Source organism: Myripristis murdjan, chromosome 11 (assembly GCF_902150065.1).
Source record: "Myripristis murdjan chromosome 11, fMyrMur1.1, whole genome shotgun sequence".
Classification (NCBI taxonomy): domain Eukaryota; kingdom Metazoa; phylum Chordata; class Actinopteri; order Holocentriformes; family Holocentridae; genus Myripristis; species Myripristis murdjan.
The window spans coordinates 22,132,766-22,149,725 of record NC_043990.1 but is presented as its reverse complement, the minus strand read 5'-3'; the positions used below and the strand labels follow the sequence as shown (position 1 = coordinate 22,149,725).

Genomic DNA, 16,960 nt, shown 5'->3' with positions numbered 1-16,960 from the left:
TTACCTCTCTCACACTCTTCACCAAATTGTCTTTCTCTCCAATTTCTCGCCGGCCACACTTGTATTAGTTTGGCTCCACTCGTGGCACTTTTTTTTTTTTTTTTTTTTTTTTTGCTGCGTTATGTGCTGCAAAGAAAAAAAATAAAAGATAGGTTTGCTATTTTTCAACTCAGGACATATTAAAAAGTTGATCCCATCATTTATAATTGTACACAACACAACATCTCGCTTTGGTGAGAACAAACTTGCCACTCTGTTGCAGCTTCTTCTGAGGCTTCAGTGCAGTTCAACAGGACACTCGCTTTCAACCACAACAACCATTGCATGGGGAAACACAGCAAAGTCAAATAATTGTTGAGATAGTCCACCAAAAGAAATGATTGCAGATGCATTCTAGCAAGTTTTATTTAGCGTTTACGATAGCACATTACCTTGCATGCATACACTTCTTTTGTCAACTTGGCTAATGATGCATTCACTTGAACTAAAAGTATCCGTCTTGTACGTTTCTAAACTGTGACAACAAGGCGTTCACAGCGTGAGTTTAGGATAATTTGATGCTCAAAAGGGGAAGAAATGTCAGGTTTTTCCTCCACAGAGAGTATCAAAGAAAAGACCATAGTTAGACATAGACAATGTTGCTAAACTTTAGGAGGAAACTTTATGAGATGGAAATTCCAACTTCCTAATTCCCATGAATGCAGCATTGGTTGACTTAGCATCAGAATGGTGTGGATGTATCCAAGGCAATTATTAAAAATGCAAACTAAAGACATTACCGATGATGGATATCAACATTTTAATGCGGCTTAGGTTGAAAATACTTGTTTAGCATTTACAAGCCTAAAGGTATAGGGAAATACTAGAGGACCTTTCAGGATTTACATTTGCTGCCCTCATTTGCGTAATGTTAAAGAGTTTATTGAGAGTCTTAATAAACTGTCCTGTTGTGTGACACCGCAGCAACCCCAGTTTTAGCGCTCCAAGGACTCTCTAGAACTCTTAAGACAAAATCCAACATGTTTGAATTCATCGTAAGGATGAAGAGGCAGAAAAACTGTGAGCACAGTCATTTAGATTGTCATGCCTTAGAACCATAGCTGTCAAATCTGACACCCAGAGAGCACAAGGAGCTTCAGCGAACTGCACTTGTTAAGAGTGAGATACTCCTCCACAATGACTTGCCCACTGTGTTCTGAGCTTTAAATCCTTCAAATACACAGTACAGGGCTCAGATGCAATGCAGTAACCATATGTGGACTGTAAAGAGAAGATGATTATCATTTGTACAGATGCTCCCATTGTGTCCATGCACGTGCTTTGTGCATGTTCTTCACAACTTCAGTCATGTAGTGAAGTGTTTTGTGCAACATGTTGCATGCTCTCAACCGGGTTGTGAAAATGCCATGACCCTCGGGTTTATGAAATCCTCACAAAGTCCATTGTGTAATTTCAAAGGTGCATGGCTGTCAGTCTAACAATAAGGCTTTTTTTCCCCCCGTCGTTCTTGAAAAGATGACATTTTGGAAACGCAGGGTTTTCACCCAGCAGGAGCCATATGCTCCTCTGGTCCCCACACACTTACTGGCATTCAAATACAGACAGATAGACAGACACACATACACACACACACACACACACACACACACACAGGCGATGTCTTTGCAGAGCTTGGAAGTCAAGCTTTTGTGCTACCCTTGTTTTGCTGCCATGACACTAAGTAAAAAATTACCTTGTTCTTCAATTGAATTAGTTGAGCAGACCCCTTAGAATTCATCTTGACAGACTCTGACTTCAATGGCTTCAGGAGAAACCACAAGCCTCCAGTCGGTGCATGACAGGCTCGAGGGCTGAAGTTAGCGACTTATAGCATACAGCCGTAACATCAAGAGCCACCCTTTAATCTTCCCCATCCTCTCTCCATTCATCAATATGTGGAGCTCGTAGCTGGCATTGAAGCAAAACTTTGTAATTAGAGAAGTGGCTATAAAATAAAGACCCAATCTGACACAAAGTTATACTACAAAGCCCATGACTTATAAAACACTACCCTGGGGCTGTTGTCAAAACCCATCTCAGTCCAGTCCAAGACAAACCAAAACCAGGCCTTGTTTATTCAAAAACAGAAGCTCAAACAGACTCATATTTTATTGAAGATCATGCCCAAAACGAAGGGCAAATCTAATGTTACCACACTTTCTAGCCAGTATTTTTCAGCAATTTCAGTATAACATTGGCAAAGAGGAAGGAAACTGATTTCATGAGGTGAGTGTAATTGTCTAAGATTGCCTTGATCTTGGGCAAAAAATAGATATACAAATACAAATTGTATGAGTCTGTGTTAAAAAGAGGTGCTTTAACAGTATCACAAACTGACACAGCATTCCCCGCTCAGATTGTACTCAAAATAGAATAAACTGAGTACACCAGTCCTCACCCAAACCCACCGCGGCACATTATGCTCCTTCAGCAAGAACAATACAGCTAAAAGCTTTTTGCATGTTTTGTGTGCCATCTCCTCTCCCCTCAGAAACTAACCTCCAGTCAGCGCAACAAGGGAGTTGACTGCAATAACTTTTAGCAACCACCTCATTCTAGTTATAGCTGCTAAGTGCAATGTATTTGCATCCTGTAACCTTGCGGTCTTGGCCCTCCTAAGATGAGTCTTGGTTTTCCTCAAAATAACATTTTTCGGTTAAAACGTGAGCTGATGCCTCATTTTGTGGCATCTCAATCATCCGTCACCTCTTTCCAGGGTCAAATCAGTCACTTTGACCGTTTAATAGCCTAAATAACTGACTTAATCTCAGAGCTTTTTCATCCCATTTAAGAAGAGTTGCCTGCCTGTGAGCATTAATGAAAGTGGAGCCAAAAAAGACTGAATTGATCTTAGGTCGAACCAATCATTTCATGAAAATGAACAGGCTAAAAGCTGTTAGTCTGGTGCAGGTGCAAAGAGCTGTGAAAAATCCTTACAGCAGAAGAGACACGGCTACACATCATCACACACATGTTGCTCTTTTTACAAAATTGCTTTGATACAGTAATTGGCTCATAAATGAGTAATGCAAAGAAAGAGGCACCGCCCTCCCATGCGCATGCCTGCCTGCTGTCTTGTTTTCTTTATGCCTCTTAGCCAGTGCATGTGTGTGTGTGTGTGTGTGTGTGTGTGTGTGTGGTGTGTGGTGTGGTCCAGCAAAGGTCACGAGTGTTGTGTGAACTGCTGACCTTGTAACTCCTGTCTGTGATTAGCTGGCGAGCATTACCTTTGGCTCCCATTATCGAATTAGAGTCAGAATCAGAAACAGAAATATTATTGTTTTGTATTGTTGTAGCATTGCTTGTCAAAGGAGGAACCAATTTGGCACTTGAGGACTGAAAAAAGGTTTGAATTTCAGATAATGTGCGGCTATAAATTTAATATTTCCTTTTCAATACAATTACAGTGCCGGCCTTCAAAAGTGAAGCTAAGAGATATAATTCACCACGTTAACTTGAGGCACAAAATGTTAAACTGACTTTTATAAAGCCAATATCTCCTTCAACTCCAAATCCTATGATCCCTATGAGCACTGCAGAGCCAGTGAGTCCAGACATATCCGTAGGGGTGGATTCCCATGCACTGCAGTCATCTCGGGAATTAAATGGCTTGGTTTATTATATGACTCTGTGACCTCACTCAATCAACTCCTCTTTCTTTTTGTCTCGCTCTCTCTCCTCAGTTTCTCTAAAGTAGCAACCTCTGCCTTGGGTCTGATACTGAAGGTCTCTCTTTCTCTACACACACACACACATACACACCCAGAGTTCTCCCCAGCTATAGAAAGTAAACAGGATTAGCTGGCTATCCCTCGCTCCACTGTAAACGGCCTGTAATGGCAGCAGTGCTCCTAAATCCCTCCATCTCTTTCTCTCCCCCTCCCTCTCTCCCTTTTCTATTAAACATGGAGGTTAATCCTCAACCCCCCTTGTCCCTAGCGCCATGGCCCAGGATAAGCTGTCAGAGCTGGGCTGCTGATACTCAGCACTGCTCCAACAGCCACACAGCCTGGACACAGCTTGCGTACATGCGTGTGTGTTTAAGTGTACAAATGCACACATGTCTATACACAAAGGCTTGCGTGCATGAGTATGCGCGTGCGAAGATACGCCCGTATCTGCTCCGGTTGTGGTTGTCTGTGTTTGCAAGTGTGAATGTGAGTATTTTTTCTACGTGGTGGCAAATTCAATCCGGCTGCTCTCCCTCTTCTTTTAGAGAATCCAATCTTTGCTGGGATAAAAGCTACCTCTGGAGGACCCTAAAGCAAAAAGAAGTGCACTCAGCTCCCCGGCCGCAACAGCTCCTGACCGAGTGTCACTGACACGAACACAATGACCCATACCTCCGGGCCCTCCGCGCTACTGTAGGTCCTCTGGTGTAATAGGGCCGAATGATGAATCGCTAATGACAAACACACTCTTTACAGATCTCCCAAATGTCGCAAAAGTCAATGTGTTTTCCTTTCCACTTTCCTCTCCACTCGTCAAAGCTAACCTGCTTGCTCTGGAAAGGGAAAAGTCAATATTATCCAGCTGGAAAAGGAGTCACTGGGAGCAGAAATAGCGATTGGAGTGACCCATTCAGCTTGTACACTACAACCATAATGTGTTTTCCACATAATGGGAATTACTTTTTTTTCCCCTTAGTATGTGGAATATGGGTCCAGCACTCTGGAGAGTAATGTCACCATTGAGCACCAGAATAATAGAACAAGCTTGGTTATTTACCTTAAGCCCATCAAGCCCTTGCTTTGACCCTTGTATGCCCAGTGCAAAAAAATAAAGGTAGAAGATAAGTATAGGGGGATAATGGAACATAATGGAATAAAGGAATAAAATAATGATTCTATTGATACGGTGAACAGATCTCTTTAAGGTTCCAGAACCTTTATCAATCCAACTGGAAACCCCCGCTGTGTGACCTATCTGACATCCTCCAGTAATTTCAAATCCCTTCAAAATGAGCTTAAACAGACAGAACGTTTCAAGACAACAAGTACAAGCACAAGGACAAGGATGAAGAGAGAAAGAGATATATTTATAGATGAATTCATTGGTTTCCTTTTAAACTCATTTTTTATTTATCTATATCTGTTTAATTATTTATTTTATCTTTACCAAGATTTTCCTGTTGTGACAAGAATCTGTTTTTAACTGATTGTTTAAAAAGCAGCCCGTTATTGCAAGATACATGACAACACAATTAGATTAAGGGGAGCCACCAAAAGTGACAAAACGATTATTATAAAAGAAAAAAAAAAAAAAAAAACTATAAATGTGAAGCATATTTGATATGTTCATTCATTAATTTGTTTGATTTCTTATTCCCATTCAGGTTTGGGGCTGGAGCTTATCCCAGCATGCACTGTGACTGGACTAATCATGTTCATACTTAAGGTCAATTTAGACTCCGGTCCACCCGATGAGCAGGTCTTTGGGGACATGGGAGAAAATCAGAACACTGAAAGAACATGCAAAATCCATGAGGAAATACTTAGGGCCAGAAAATAAAACCTGGCCCAACCAACAAAGCCAGCCATATTTGATGTAGTAGTGAGGGTAGGATCATGTTATCAACTGTAATGTGCCATGAGAAAGCAAAGGATGAATGCACCGGCACCTAACATCAATGTGTGCTGAACAGAAAGTGACTTTACACTGTTCAACTCACAGACTTACACAAGGAGGGATGTGCATTTTAACATTTTAGCACATGTACAGTGAAATCTGTTCAGCACATTGCATTCGTTGACATTGCTACTCAGGCTCCCTGCCACCCGGGACCCAAATGCACTTTCTGACTGGCTCAACATCTCCTCTCAGAATCCTCCGCTGTCCATCTGCGTGCTGGCAGGGAGAAGTTGTCCTTCAGTACTGACGGGGGATCTGCTTTCTCACTCATATTCCTGACGACAACCATTAAGAACCACCATTTCCCAAAATGTTAGTGTGTATGGGCCAATTCCACATACGCTCCAACTCCATCTTCTTGCATTTCCAGCATTTCAGATGCAGTCATTCTACTCTGGGGCATTAGGAGCACATAAACATACTAAAAAAAAGTAGCAGGGGCAGAAAGGGAGAGGAATAGCTGGAAGTGTTAACAAGGTGAAGATGAGGATGAAGAGAGGCAGATGGGGGCGGGGGGGTGGGGGGGAACTGACAGCAGATAGGAAGCGACAAGGCATCAGAGTAAATGGAAAACAGAGAGGGTTAAGTTGAAGAAGAAATAGGAGCAAGAAAGCAAGCCCAAATAATGAATTGGGTTAGGAGTGTACGGAGGGAAGGTGTGAGATAGATGGTGTGAAGACAAGGAAGGGATGTCGGGACATATTTAATGAAAGAGGGTCTGCTGGAGGAGAGCGAAGAGGGAGGCAGAGTGGAGAGGGGGACAGGAGGGCGTCACGCTGCTGGGTCCTTTGAATGTCCATTAGCGCAGTACAGGAGAATGGGTCAATACAACAATCAGGACAGGCATTACCCTGAACAGCTAAAAGCCTACTTTAATCATGTCAAACTCACACTATGCCACGTGGGTTATTTATAGATGCACAGGTCGCATGCTGCAGGCAAAATCATGCAAAGACACAAACAAAATGTTTTTTTTTTTTTTTGAGGCTTTCTTTCCTCTTTCTTCTCTCTCATTCGCTCTCATCCAACAAGCTGACCTTCACTATGTTTAACTCACAAAAAAGTTGCCAGTGTTGAATGGTAAAGATAGGTTGATACAAGATCAGGGATACTTTAAAACTCTCACACAAAGGTTTTATCTGCCTTTATTGCAAATTTTCGACATGTCACGTTCAAACTTTGCCAGACACACTAACATCATTCACCCAGACTGCAAATCCACAGATAAAGAACCCTTAACCTGCCATTAAACACCTCAATAAAATCCTTTAGATAGAGATCTCGCATAAATTAGTTTACGGTAACCCCCAGCTCACTGACCTGACCTCTGGCAGTAGTTAACTTGTTAACTCCCAAGTCCCACAGAGTACAGCGGCGGTGACTCACCGGGTCTTTAGCTTGCTGCGCTAACACGGCGTAGGTGGATATCCTGCTGCACAGGCATTTGGTGTGGACGGCGCTTGACGTGAACGTTTGGCAGCCTTCAGTGCCCCAGTTTTCCGCGCCAGCTTCCCTGGAGGTAGGGGGACAGGGGACACAAACAGTGAGCGTGAGACAAATACACACACAAGTTAGCAGTCACATGGCCATACATGCCCACACGAAGTTCTGCGCGGTGGGGAGGGAGAAAGCGACGGAGAGAGAAAGGGAGCAAGAAAGCCTCCGAGGATAGATATTCACTATCTTCAAGTGTCCCATTCACTCTTCAGGCTCATTGTGCGGTGATGTCCGCTCACACACGCTGACAGGCTCTTTTATTCTGTTGGCATGAGAAGCTGGTGTCACCCCGCGTGGTACCCTCTCCATTCTTTCCCCCTCAACACTTCCTTTCTCCTCTCCCTTCTTTCTTTTCCTCTCCCCTCTCCATCTCCCTTTTCTTGGAAGAAGACCTTAACAGTGAGGGCTTGAGGAAAAATGACAAGCGTTACATCAGCTACTGTTAACAATACCTACACTGGCTTAAATGGAGGGTGCAGGTTATTAAGCGCTAAATGGTCAATTGCTTCGACACATAACACATCACTGGGAAAGAGAGTGCCCAGAAACTCATACAATGGGACGCTGTACACTTAATTGCCCTACAGCTTTCTCCTCTTACCTTTTTTTTGGGGGGGCCTCTCTCTAAACGCTCTCAATAGAAGGTTGAGTGCAGGGGTCGATCAATAGGACCGCATTGAGGCTTTAACTGAACTAATTACCTTGGCAGTGTGCACTACACATTAAACTCATGCTTAACCCTGAGCACACTCCAACTCGAGCCATAAGAGACTGGTGGAAATCAGCCTGGTGGAAATAAGCACTCATTATGATGCAGTGATGGGGTCAATGAGGCCAACTGTCAAGCCTGACGGCAGAAGAGATGCCTTTTAATATCACAAATAGGTATTACAGCATTTCAGTACATGAGGTTTCTGCTCTTGAACTCAATGAAAGTTTTGAAGGTTTGCAAACTGAGGGCGTTTGATTCCATAATGGTAGCATTTAGAAGATAAACTCTGTTGGATTTGTTGATATCCAGCGTTTGGATAAATGGTACTTTCCGCTGAAACCTTAATTAGTTAAGCGATTCACAAAACATATGCGTGTAATCTGCAAAAAGTAGGGTTTGGCAGCCCTGAATAGATGTCTGCTTAAAAGGGAAAAAAAAAAAAAAACAGGTCTCGAGATATCTTCCAAAAATGGAAGCGAAGAGACATTTTGTCGGTTATTCCTAAATAGCATGCTACAGAGGATGTTTGTCTGTTTTATTCTTCCCTCAATAAAGATTTGTACAGCTGGAAAGATGAAATGTAAAGTAATCGTATTACAGACAACACAGAGTGCACTGTTCTTTCACAGCTAATGCTTTAGAGGAGAACTTAATTACCTCCTCTCAAGCTAATAGCGACGAGTACCCTCAACAGCGGATGCAGAGAAAATTTAATAAAGTGTCGCTTCACTAAGGACCTCGCTATATTGGGATTTGCATAGGATTTGCAATCTTCAAATCATTCAATGCTGTGGAATATAGGGGCAATATATTTTAGCACTGTTTACATCTCAAGGGATGGCTTGGGTGACAGCTCTGCTTTATGAGAAACAATAAGCTGGCTTATTTTGCTGAATTTTTCACCCTTATGCAGCCACTTGGAGGTGTAAGAGACCCGAAGAGAAGCGTTTGTAGCGAGGAAGGTATGCATGGAATGCTGCAGTATACGCAAGGGCAAGGAAAGCTGCAGGAAACAGGTCTGCATGGTTTATCAGAGTTTAACACAGTTTAGGGAGAAGACCAGCCTTTGTAAAACCCATATATCCGGTCACTTGCTACATTATCATCTGGACAAGCTCTCATCGCCCCCTGAGATCAGATTATAGTCTTATAGATTAGACCCCTGGGATTGAGACATACTTATGCCCAAGCACCTACACTCTTAGGCATTTACTGTACAGATGCACAAATATACAGTGCATAGGTCAATAGCAGATATCATGACCACAAAATAACCCCTTGAACTCTGATTTTCCTGTAAAATCCCCAACAAATAGAAGAAAAATCTTGTATCTGTTGGTTGCAGTGCTTCATTTTAAACTGCATCACTCTTAAACTGAGTGAAATATTCAAAGCCAAGATTCCATTATTTTATGGCTGCACTATTACATCATATAAAAATATCCTGATGTTTTGTGCATCATTTTATACACATTTCCCTGTAATTCAGCAGGACACATTTGGCATTTTGGAAACCTTGGGATCGCCACGAGAAATTCAAATAACTTTCTCTGGGTTTGAGCAATGCTCAGTCACGCAGCATGAATTTGTAATGACAAACTCACTAATGGGACTGGCAGGACGGAAAAAGATATATATTGTAGCAAACTCCTCACCATTTGGCCACTGAGCTGTTTGTTGGGCTGGTGCTGTTGTTGAGGTTATTGAAATTCCGTGTTTTTAATTGCATCTTGGTTCAGCTCAAGCATATTTAGCACATCCTGGCCATTGCTAACTAGTTGGTGGCTTTGTCTTTGCTGAACAAGTCTTGGTAACAGTGAAGAAGCCTTGTAGGGTTTCTCTGCCATTTATGTTTTTTCCTCCCTGTTTTGTTCCTTCGGGAGCTTAGTATTGTGTTTCTGTTTGATTCTGTGCAATAGTTGAGCTTCTTTCTAGTTAGACTGGGTTTTCATTATTTTGCCTTGGAGACCCTGACACCTTATTTGTTACTGTTTTGGCAATTTTAGTTCATTTATTTTTGTTAATCACTGTCTGGAAAATAAATGTTATTCATCGTTTCAGTGTTTCAGCAGCCTTTTCTTGCTGTTTTGATTTCATTTTTGCAAAGATTTGGGGTAAACTTATGTTACTCCCTGTGTTTCCCTAGGCATTAAATGGGTGGTAACACAAACCACGTGTGTAACGACTGACCAGTACCCCCCACCAATGGAAATATAACCTCAGCAAAGTATCATACTGTGGACTCGACATCCCCCTACAACTGCAGTACAACCAGCCCGCTCAATTGCAATTAATGTAAGGAATGAGAGGAATGCATCAACATTCATTCTCACTATTACACTTGAATGCACATAAATGCATTGCACACACACACACACACACACACTTGCACGCTCAAACACACCCAACTCATAATGCCAGTAATGAGATGTGAGTACCATTCCCTGATGATCATCATCTGCACAGTGACACTTCAAAGACTAAAGATCTGAAAATGAATCACAATGATGAAGCCTCCTCTGTAGAGACAGCTTGACAGGTAGCGTGGTGTGTGTATGTGTGTGTGTGTGTGTGTGTGTGTGTGTGTGTGCATGCGTATATATATGCTTTTACAACACATTCACCTCAAAAGTCAAATAACTTTTTTAGGATAAAAAAATAGAAAATACTTCAAAGTGTGAACATTTAAAGATATTTGTGGTAAGCTTTAGGATTAAAATAATTATCTGTGCGCGTGTGTGAGAGTGTATGTGACTTTTTTTAATGGAATGACATCAAAATGCATATAATTCACTGTACTTTATACTGATTAATCCTTCTCTTCATCCATCTGTCTATATATAAAACATGCTGATCTGGAATGCTTACTCACAAAACATGCATTATGCACAGTATGTTCACTCCTCTCCTCCCCCTCTCCATAAGAGATGTTAAGACAAGTATTTGCATTTGACTTCGTTCACACAAGTGTAATATAGCCATATGGGCTGTGACTACACATGCATTAATGATTGTGTGTAATAAGGACAGATGGGGAGTAGTGTTCCTCTCTGATTTATGCATGTTGACCAACTTGCAGCATGATAGATGCACATGTGAAAGCATGCATATGTGTGTGAATGCATTTACTGACACAGACAGTCTGACACTTTGATTTAGCCATGCATGCTACAAAGACACACACATGCATGTATACAAAGACACAGGCGTATAAAGCCACCAAAAATGATTCTAGCCCTGTGTAGCAACAGTGGGATTGTTCGGCTATCGTGAATCTGTCTGATAGTGCACAACAAGTAGGCGAAGAAGGTCATACCACACACACACACACACACACACACACTTACACTTAACTGACCATTGACCCATCTATTTCAGTTGGCAACATTACATTTTTGCCAGAGTTCACATTTTATCCGTTACATTTCACCTGTTTCTGTCCCTTATATTTGCTATTGCGGATTCACTACAGTGACTGCTGCTGTGGCACTGGCCCACTGCGCTTAGTGGGTGAGCAAAGATTAAAAGGACATGGCTTTTGTTTTACTTTCGTTAGAGCTGATGAATGAGCTTGGAGCTGTCCACCCCTCTTATCATCGCACACAGGTTCCAGATACAAGCCTGTGCAAATAACAGCATAGCTGGTTTACTCACAGTGGCTCCCAAATGTACTCTGCAAGGATATCAACCTGGAATTATCCAATAAAAAAAAAAAAAAAAACTAAGTTGAGTAAATATACATGACAACAACAATGGGTTTGCAAGCATGGGATAATCAACACATCTGCTGTTTGGTGTCGACTTGGGGACAGCATGAAGTTTTATTGCTAAATGCATTCATTTTGACAGGTAGTTATGAAGCAGCACAGGAGGGAATGACCACCGTCCACTGCGATCAGCCTAAAGAGCTGCTCACACATGCTTATGCGCGCTGTGGTTTCCTTGTGCTGAAATCCACACTGCTGGAACCTTATTTAACAAAACTACACTCGCTGCACTGATTCAAACCAAACACTGACCATTGCCGTAAAATGCTAAAATATCTCCCTATTCAGCTGGATGAGGAATGCATTCATTTCTAATAGAATGATGTGGAGGCAGCTGACAGAAATGGGAAAAACCCTAATTGAACAACAGTGTAATGTGACCTTTTAACACTACTGAGATTAAATTGACATTGACTCTTGACTGAAAGGGCAGCACTATGTAAGCCAATTGCTCCCCATTAAGAAACAAAAAAGGATGGTTCATGCTTTGAATTCTTAAAACGGAAGGGCTAAAAGCAGGGATCTCAGGTGAATGAAGGAAAATAGACTGAAAATAGCACTGGAACCCCCCCATCCCCCCTCTCTGCTCAGTGTACAGAGACAAATGAATAGGGATATGTTAGCCTGGGCCGCTCATCCGAAGCAACAGTTCACCTTGGGCAGGAAAAGAAGACATAACGTGAAGTAACGAGGGGTGAAGATGATAGAGAAAATTGTGTTTGAAATGGTACGATACACAAACAAATGCTTTTAGAAAACGGGTTGCTGGTATTATTCCATCCTTGGGAACCAGCTAATATACTGCAGACATTTAATAAGAAGTCCATTGGTAGCTAATCTCTCCAGCACAGTTTCAACATCTTTCAGCTGTCAGTTGATTCACAACACTTTGAGACAATAGTAGGCAGTCTGAAGTAGGCCAAAAAAAAAAAAAAAACATTCAACATTCAGTTTCTCACATTTTTACATCAGAATCAGTGTGAGCTGTTGACTCTAGCGCAACAAGGTAATATAACCAGTTTTCACTTGTGAAATATGAGTTAAAATTGTATTTTAACATTTTGCCCCCTGTGCAGTGCTCTATTTGTTGTATTTTGCTTTTAGGAAAATGCGCTGTTAGGTTTGTGGGGAGAAAAAAAAATCTGTGTGTCATCGCTGGTCAGGCTGAAGGGCAGTAAAGCAGAGTAAACACAGTGGGGAAAAAAAAAAAACTGCATTGCTTGGATGGGTAAAGGCAAAAAGTTATGGTTGAGGAGAGATGAAGAAAGCTTTGAGAGATGACAAAAGGATTTCACAGAGAGATCAAATCATTAGTATTCAAGTACTAAGGTGCATCCTCTTCTCTCATCAGTTTACAGCCTAAGTTGCATCCTCATTTAGCAGAGGATGCTTCATTACTTTCAAGCCAGACTACTATTAAATCTTAGGACAAAAATTGAAACAGGTTCAGTTTTAAATATATCATATTTCGAAGGAACTGGGTAAACTGTCAGAGTGATTATGTGCTATTTTGAGGTGCTTTTTCTATGAATATTTTAAGAAATCTCTGCTGTGTGTTCAATGGCCACAACATCATCGAGACTCAAAATACAAGCGGGAAACTAATAAGTCACAGATGTAAGGAGGGACAGGAGGGACCGCGTGTTGTCGATGAACATCACCTGTACTCATGTTTGTTGTCAGGAATTACATACAGTGGTGCGTGTGTGCACATGTAAACACGCTTAATATCCACACCCCATCAACTCTCACAATTAGTCATTACAGAAAAACCCCACGTTTGCCTATTTAAAATTTAATCCCTCATCAACTAAACTCATTCAATCATTACTGCCAGGAAAATAGCACACCGCCGCAAAGCACAACAGCAAAAGCGTCGCCGGTGATGAAGTCGATCCGTGCGGATTAGGTATGCGCGTGCAAAGACGGAGCATTTACTGGTATTGTGAATTAGACAAAAAACTTGGGACGAAGATGTTAAGAAACGATGGACACGGTAATAAAAGCAAATTATTTAGACCACTCATGATCGCCATCAAGACATAGCGAATCAGAATGAATCCACTTTCTCTGCAAAATCTGCCACCACCTTCTAAACACTGCCAAAACGGTCATTATGTGTCATTATGTGTTATTATGTCTCATTATGTGTAAACATAACAGAACGCATGGGTAAAAGGTTCGATATAGTCCCACATTGTGGGGCATAATTCACTCTAGTGGAGTAGTTTAGTCATAATTACTATATTTCCAGCTCCTCTGAACAGTTTGAGTTATGAGTTGCCTGAACCTGAGGAGAGCACAACACAGTTAAAAGTTAAGATTTATATTTAATTATATCATATTGCATGTAGCACATATAATTACATAAATATTTCTGTTTGTCAGTTTTATCTTTTAGGAATGCTAGTTGCTGTCTATTTCGAGGTTCAAACATAAGCTGCAAGTCAACTCAGCATGTTGAAGCAGCACACATGCTGTATTTTTGAACCCTTAATAATTTCATTTTAAAACGTGAACATGCTGTAATGGTCACACTAACGAGCGCACTAATGAAGGCCGCGGAGACGGAAGTGTTTTGTGTTGCCAAAGTGCGAAAAGTAAAACAGCAAGACTCCACGAGTGCTGCTTTATTCCAGGAATCACTCTAAATTGGGCAAATTATGATAAGGGCTGTATTTGACTAAAATAATTTCCTCATTAGAAGGCGCTCTATATCTTTCTTGTGTATTTCACTGGCCTAACTTTACTATTCTGTGTTACTTCACAGAGTGTACTCAGCTTCATCTATGTGTACACAGCTTCTCTCGGTGAAATGAAATTGTGAATATAAATTGGAACATTTGTTTGGAATGGAGTGTGCGTAGGCTTTTTGTGCAGATATTTTATTAACACAAGAAGACCCTGAGATGGTTAAGGATATTAAAAAACATATCAACAGTTCTCTAATTCAACATATGTGACGTTAATAGAGACGGTAATATGATGTCAAGCCTTACCTTAACAAGTTAGGGGTGAGGCTATAAGGCTAGAGCTGGTCCCACTGGCTTTGGAAAATATGTTACTGCCACCAGTTTCTCACTATAGACTCCCCAAGATTAAACCTATAGATTCATATATCCATTCACAACAACTCCAATCTCTGCTGCAAAGTCTTGATTTCAATAGCTCATTTCCAGTTGTTTTCTATCAGTTACAGTGTTTCTACTTAATTGGTGTTTATCGATTTTTAATCTTTTTACTTATTCACTTGCCCTATATATATATATTATAGTTTTGCATCTAGTTTTGAATGTTAATGGCTGGCTACACATCAGCTTCATCTCTGTGAGATTCTAAACGATACCTTGACCTTGTGTATGAGATATCATGTGTATTATGGCGTATGGCTGGCTAACAGCTTGAGGAAAGTGTCTTAGTATGGCTATAAGTCACAGGAGCAAATCTTCGCATGACACAAATTGTCTGCAGTCACTCAGCATGGCTGCCATCTATCATGCTGGACTGAGCAGCACACACTCACACTTTCTGTCATGAAAACAATAAGTCGATAAGTAATGTGTGCATATGCCTGCATTTTTTGTGTGTCTGCGTGTGCCTGCATAAATGCATTTGACCCAGATATTAACTCTGTAGGAACCAAGGACAGACTCACTTTTCCCTCGTTGGTCCAGCGGCTGATGTAAAGATGGGTCTTATAGCCGTAACAACATGCCACAGATCAGCTCAGGGAGGTTAGAAATGCATATATATATACATTAAAACCGTGCAACTTATGTTTCTAAATATTATCTCTGTCGCAGTAACTCAAATATGAAATATTCATTGCTGTGGTCAGAGTCTCATCATGTGTTATGGAATGGTTCAGGGAAATATATGAATTATAAATCCCTTCCGATCCTGCCTGCATTGCTATTGTGACTGCATCAATATGAATGGAACGAATGTGAAATGAGCTTACCGGGGGAGCCATTCACCGGTCCACAGATCTGAATACTGCAAAGTATTAATGTGGCCCTGCATAGAAATAGTTTATACTTGCATTAACCTAGGGCATACTTATCAATCTCTGATACAATTCCTTTTAAGATGGAAGTCTGAATAGGCCTTTAATGCAGCCACACGTGCTGTACCTCACTTAAATCTTGTCTTCCTTGCTACTGGTGTCGTGAGATTGTCACACAATACCCCCCCCCTGCAAGCTCTCTCGCCGTTTCCCGTGTGAGGATGCTTTGTCACTGACCTCCATGGCCACCCTCTGCTCTCTGGCGTGGCCACGAGCTAATTTATAAGCCTCTTTCCTTGGATTATCTCTCTTCCTGGTGTGCTAGCGAGTGAGCACACAGGATGGCGGAGATACATGGGGTTCCGCTGCAGCCATAAATGGACTGCCGTTCTGGTGGCCTGCATTCTATAATAACACCGGCCACACGCCGCACGGCTGGGAGAGAAAACACCTCCTGTGCAAAATGGATTATCAATCCTAATTTACAAAACAATACTGCAAATCTTTTCTTTTTCTTTTTTTTTGTTGCAACCATAGAGTTTCACGAGTATCTTAAAGAAAGCATAGAGTATCTCACTAAACACTGGATGCATTCAAAGAATTTTGCCATGGGCTCAAAGAAGACTCTTAAGATCAAGGAGAGTCTCACGCAGCACTAACACAGTAACCGCTCAGCCTACTTCCAGCAGCACATGGGGAAAGAGGATCAAGTCAACAACATGAGGGGGAGAGAGGCAAATACTACTCTTGACAGAAGGTGGCACATAAGATTGTCTGTGCTACTTGCACAGTGCAAAGCGGCACAGAGATTATAACAGTCGACATATGACCCGGAATACAAGTTTGTTTATCTGCTACTCACCTAGCTCAAACTCTACAGGTCCAGCGCTGAAAAGGCAGTGTATTCCAACAGTCAGCAGAGAGCCTTGTGGTCTTGTATGCCAACTACTCTACCGTCAACTCCAAATACTAACCACTAAACATGCATCTTTATGAATTCCACCTCTGTCCAAGATCAGTCTCGAGGGAAGCAGCTGCAAATGCAAAAGCTCTCCATGGCCATATGAAATATCCTCCCCCATTGGTCACATGATGATACAATCAATAGTTATATTGATTAAGGTAAGGCAAGACTAAACTCAAATTAAACAACCCCAGCTTGCTTTAAATGAGCTCCTGACCCATATTAAAAAACTTTTCTAACTAGCAGTCAGCCCACACATACCCATAAAATCCAGGCAGAGAAAGAAATCATATTTAAGGTCTCGTATTCTCACTACCTACACCTAACCTCAAATAAAATGCCAT

The 16,960-nt window shown here is 41.5% G+C and overlaps 1 protein-coding gene across 14 annotated transcripts in view; it reads right to left on the bottom strand.

Annotated features, from left to right (window-relative positions):
- Positions 1-16,960, bottom strand: part of adgrb2 (adhesion G protein-coupled receptor B2) — a 583,915-nt gene that overhangs the window by 50,085 nt on the left and 516,870 nt on the right. For all 14 annotated transcript variants that reach the window (XM_030063545.1, XM_030063542.1, XM_030063551.1 and 11 more), the window contains one exon: positions 7,057-7,183. In XM_030063545.1, the coding sequence (XP_029919405.1) occupies positions 7,057-7,183 (127 nt within the window). The remainder of the gene's footprint in view (positions 1-7,056; positions 7,184-16,960) is intronic.